Source organism: Xenopus laevis, chromosome 2L (assembly GCF_017654675.1).
Source record: "Xenopus laevis strain J_2021 chromosome 2L, Xenopus_laevis_v10.1, whole genome shotgun sequence".
NCBI lineage: Eukaryota > Metazoa > Chordata > Amphibia > Anura > Pipidae > Xenopus > Xenopus laevis.
In genome coordinates this window covers 156,675,249-156,680,612 of record NC_054373.1, presented here as the reverse complement: position 1 = coordinate 156,680,612, position 5,364 = coordinate 156,675,249, and the positions used below count along the sequence as shown (strand labels likewise).

The window sequence follows — 5,364 nt, the reverse complement described above, 5'->3', positions numbered from 1 at the left end:
ATGTACACGTATGGGATCCATTATCCGGAACCCATTATCCAGAAAGCTCTGCATTACAGAAAGGCTGTCTTCCATAGACTCCAATGATTTTATCCAAATGTGTAAAAATTGTTTCCTTTTTTCTCTGTAATTATAAAGCAGTACCTTGTACGTGATCTAAACTAAGATATAATTAATCCTTATTGGAAGCAAAACCAGCCTATTGTGATCATTTAATGTTTACATGATTTTCTAGTAGACATAAGGTATGAAGATCCAAATTACAGAAACATCTGTTATCTGGAAAAGCCAAGGTCCTGAGCAATCCGGATAACAGGTCCCATACCTGTGCCATATTGGTGACCCCCCGCTGATGCACCAAATTAGAGAACAGCGTCAACATGTTTTTCTTACAGGCTCAGAACTTCTCAATGACTTTGGGCAGTGGATGTGCAGAGTAAAGCTCTACAGATTGTATTTTTTGCTCTTGTTTGTTATCCCAGACTTCTTCAGGCTGATGTGTGCCTTTTAGAATGGCCAACCTGTCTGAGAGGGATTTTTTGTGTGGGAAAAAGACATAATTGTAAAAGAGAGATGCCAGAATTCCTCCTAGGAGAGGTCCAATCCAAAACACCTACAAAGACATTCAAATAATTCAGTATAATTAATGAAGCAGATGGTTAATTACATATCCATGAATTTCAGTGAACTTTTGCTGAGCTCTAACACCCAAAAGAACAGGATTGTGTTTGGCTGCTTGTAGCAGTCAAAAACTTTCAGCCCTTTGAAAGGGGTTGTCCACCTTTTACCAACTATTAGTATGATGTAGAAAGTGATATTCTGAGACAATTTGCAATTGGTTTTATTTTTTTTACTATTTGTGGTTTTCAGGTTATTTAGCTTTTTATTCAGCAGCTTGCTATTCAGCAGGTTTGCAATTTCCTGGTTGCTAGGGGACCAAATTACCCTAGCAACCATGCACTCATTTGAATAAGAGACTGGGACATGAATTGGAGAGTGGCTGAATTGAAAGACGAGCAATAAAAAGTAGCAATAACTATAAATATGTAGCTTACAGAGCATTTGTTTTTAGATGGGATCAGTTATCCCCCATTTGAACGCTAGAAAAACTAAGGAAAAAAAGGCAAAAAAAAAATATAAGTGAAATGAAAAGTTGCTTAGAATTAGAAATTCTATTGTTATAGCATTCTAAAAGTTAACTTAAAGGTGAACCACTCCTTTAAGCACTTTCTTGGTTGTTGAAAAAAACTATTATAAAAAATAATAACATTTAAATTGTTGGAAATTCTTAAAGATTCCCCCCCTTTGGGTTTTACAAAATATGCCCCTAAATACACATAAGATAGATAACTACTGAAATAAATGTATCTCCCTGCCTTTTATTTACCTTATTAATATCCCACCTGCATACTCAAACTCTTCTAGGCAACTATAACTGGGACATTAAGTGCATATAAGGTATAAATATATTTATGTAAACTGTACCCAATGATCTGTAAAGATTCCAGTGATTGCTGCTGGCCCGAAGGATCTTGCAGGATTCATGGAGCAGCCAGTTAAATAAATCTATTCAAAATACATTTCATTAGTAAACAGTAAAGTCAAATGATACCAAGATAAGCTTGTTGGTATTTCCTTAAAGTGTGGTAATGATATTCACTGCTCAGTCTAATAATCCTAAACATTTTATACTTAACAATCATTAATCCTGTCTTGGAATTTGCTCAGGTGTTTAACTGTTTAATGCAGTGTCCTGACAGTCGGGAAAGTGTTAATAATAGAAAAAAATATCAAACTGCTGTGAATTGCTCTCGATTTCCTAGCTCTGTAATTACTACATGTCCCCCGATAGATTTTTCTTTCTTTCAATTAAATATATATATATATATATATATATATGTGTGGGATCCGTTATCCGGAAACTCATTATCCAGAAAGTTCTGAATTACGGAAAGGCTGTCTGCCATAGACTCCATTATAATCAAATAATCTAAATTCCTTTTTTTCTGTATTAATAAAACAGTAGCTTGTACTTGATCCAAACTAAAATATAATTAGTCTGTATTGCAAAACCAGCCAATTGGGTTTATTTAATGTTTACACGATTTTCTAGTAGACTTTCCAAATTATGGAAAGATCCATTATCTGGAAAACTACTGGTACCGGGCATTCTGGATAACAGGTCCCATACCTGTATATATATATATATTTCACTTTCTCCCTCTTTCTTACAATTGTGATTTTATGTGATTACAATGGTTGAATTTGATGTTGACCCTTATTCTGTATCCCATTATGATGCAACTATGATGCCCTTACACTAACTGGATATGTAATATAATGCAGCAATGCAATGCTGAAGGTGGTTACTGCAATCTAACATTTGTACCCAGAAGTGTCCATAGTGCCTTACCCCTAGTAGGTGTCCCACGGTAACAGAAAGACCAATGGATAAAGCTGGTGACCCCACATTATCGCTTCTTCTACTATCTGTTGATGCAAAGACGCATAGAACTAGCTGGAATGTCAGAAAAAGCTCCACCGCACATGCTTGTCCAGGGGATCCATTGGTTATCTGCAATAAATTTAGACAAGCAATTGCCATTTTCCTGTATAAATGCATCAAAGCCAAATAAAGAATGTACTTGGAAAAATATGCAGTCCAGAGGCACATTTATCAAGGGGTGAATTTCGAATTCATGTGAGTTTTCTTTAAACTCCCTTAAATTTGAATTAATTTCACAATTCGACTTGGGGAGATTTATTAAAAAATCTAATTTGTTTGATCCAAATTCGATCCGAAACTCAATTCTGATAAATCTTGAAAATGTAATTTCATTTTTTAATAAAAACTTAAATTGAGTTTGGATAATGCCCTAGTCAAATTTGACAATTTTTAATTCGACCCATAATAAATCTGCCCCTAGTGTTTAAAGGAAGACTGGTGCAACCTATGTCAGCTCTAACAAAGCACTTACCAAAGGTTTCAGAGACCATAAACAAGGTTATTTTCCCTTAAAGGGGTGGTTCATCTTTAAGTTAACATTTAGTATTTTATAGAATGGCTAAGCAACTTTTCAATTGGCTTTAATTTTTTAATTTTTTTTTATAGATTTTTTTTAATTATTTGCCTTCTTCTGACTCTTTCCATCTTTCAAATGGGGGTCACTGACCCATCTAAAAAACAAATGCTCTGTATGGCTACAAATGTATTGTTATTGCTATTAAGGCCCTCTCCTATTCATAGTCCAGTTTCTTATTCAAATCAATGCATGGTTGCTAGGGTAATTTGCTGACATTGCAAACTGGAGAGCTGCTGAATAAAAAGCTAAATGACTCAAAAGACAAAATGACAAACAATTGCAAATTGTCTCAGAATATCAGTCTCTACATTATACTAAGGGGCACATTTACTATGGGTCAAATATCGAGGGTTAAATCCGCATTTCATTAGATCAAATGATCGAAGGAAAAATCATTCGATCAAACAATTAAATCCTTCTAATCGACGATTCGAAGGTTTTAAATCCATCGATCGAACGATTTTCCTTCGATCAGAAAATACTTAGAAAGCCTATGGGGAAGGTCCCCATAGGCTAACATTAGTGCTCGGTAGGTTTTAGGTGGCGAAGTAGGTGGTCGAAGTTTTTTTTAAAGAGACAGTACTTCGACTATCGAATGGTCGAATAGTCAAATGATTTTTAGTTTGAATCGTTTGATTCGAAGTCGAAATAGTAGTCGAAGGTCGAAGTAGCCAATTCGATGGTCGAAGTAGCCAAAAAAAAAATTCGAAATTCGAAGTATTTTTCATTCTAATCCTTCACTCAAGCTAAGTAAATGTGCCCCTAAAGTTCATGTAAAGGTTAGCAACCCCTTTAAGATAAGAATAATCAAATGGCAACTTCTGAGTTCCCTTAATTGCCCATAACTATTGGATGCTGCTGAGATCAACACTGTAACAACTCCTCTAGCAGGGGCTTCAGAACGCTTTCATTTTACTTTTGTTAGATGAATCCATTGTTACCTTCTCTCTTCATTTAAAACAATACCAAACAGTAACTTTCCCGTCAATTAAATTGGAAAAAGCCTTCTGATTAATCTGCAGAGACACAACAGGAACTGTACTATTTGCTTTTCAATTTAATAAGACTGTGCAGCCAGTTGTATTGCTCCTCTCACACAGTGTCAGTAAATATGTATCGCAATGATTTTTTTCACTGTATTAAAAATGCTTCTGACACCATGTAATCTGATTTTACACATCGAAAATATGAAGTGCTGCCAGCAGGCTCACTTTTTCATAGATTATATTGCTTTGTTTAGAATCTAATTTTCTCTACTCTCTTCTGGTATGAACTATGTCATCCTGTCGCTGAATTCATACGAATTTATGTTATTCACATATCAGAACCCATAATTCTCATGGATTCTTTTTTTTTTCTTCTAAGAAATGACAAGAAAGGCCAGTTAGAATTGACATATACATACCGAGTTTATGGCTAGGTTTCCACGGACATCAAGAGGTGCAACTGCACTCACAATAGCGGCTCCTGCTATTGCCCCCACAAGCTGAGCAACAATATAAAAAAGGGCACGTAGAAAAGAAATGTGGCACCCAATTAGAAATGCCACAGTGACGGCTGGGTTAATGTGGGCGCCACTAACATGCCCAAAAGCCTGCACCAATGTACTGATGGCGAGGCCGAAAGCTAACGAGATCTGTAGAACGTTAGGCAGAGATGGTTTCCAGCCGAGAGCAGAGCCCAGTCCCAAAAAAACAAATATCATTGTGGCCAAAAATTCTGCAAAGACTGCCCGGACAAACGCCAACGAACAGATTTCATTCCTCATTGTGCGCTAAGCTGACAAACACACAAGACAAAATGTTTTGTTCTTTGGCTATCCCTAACTTCTGTTTACTTGCTCAGCATTGCAAGAGTTTATATACATCTACTGAAAAAGTAGGGAACCTTTCCAGAAAGGGCTGGGCCCATCAACCAGGCACATTCTTCTACAGGAAGAACATTTTCCAGTTTGGAGGAATTAGACCTAATAATAATAATAGGAAATCTCTAATATTCTCAAGTGACACAAGCAGCATCATCCATAGTTACATAGTTAAATTGGGTTGAAAAAAGACAAAGTCCATCAAGTTCAACCCCTCCAAATGAAAACCCAGCATCCATACACACACCCCTCCCTACTTTTAATTAAATTCTATATACCCATACCTATACTAACTATAGAGTTTAGTATCACAATAGCCTTTGATATTATGTCTGTCCAAAAAATCATCCAAGACAGTTCCATTACATACTGGTGACTACCCGTGCCGCAGTGTAGAGAAACATAACATATTGGCTC

At 36.1% G+C, this 5,364-nt stretch overlaps 1 protein-coding gene across 1 annotated transcript; it reads right to left on the bottom strand.

Moving 5' to 3' along the window:
- Window positions 1-258: 258 nt before the first annotated feature.
- aqp2.L (aquaporin 2 L homeolog) lies at window positions 259-4,900 on the bottom strand. Its single transcript, XM_018245732.2, has 4 exons — window positions 4,489-4,900; window positions 2,414-2,575; window positions 1,486-1,566; window positions 259-613 (listed from the first exon to the last, which is right to left on the bottom strand). The coding sequence occupies exons 1-4, from the start codon at window positions 4,849-4,851 to the stop codon at window positions 398-400; spliced, it is 822 nt and encodes a 273-aa protein (XP_018101221.1). The 5' UTR covers window positions 4,852-4,900; the 3' UTR covers window positions 259-397.
- Window positions 4,901-5,364: the final 464 nt, after the last annotated feature.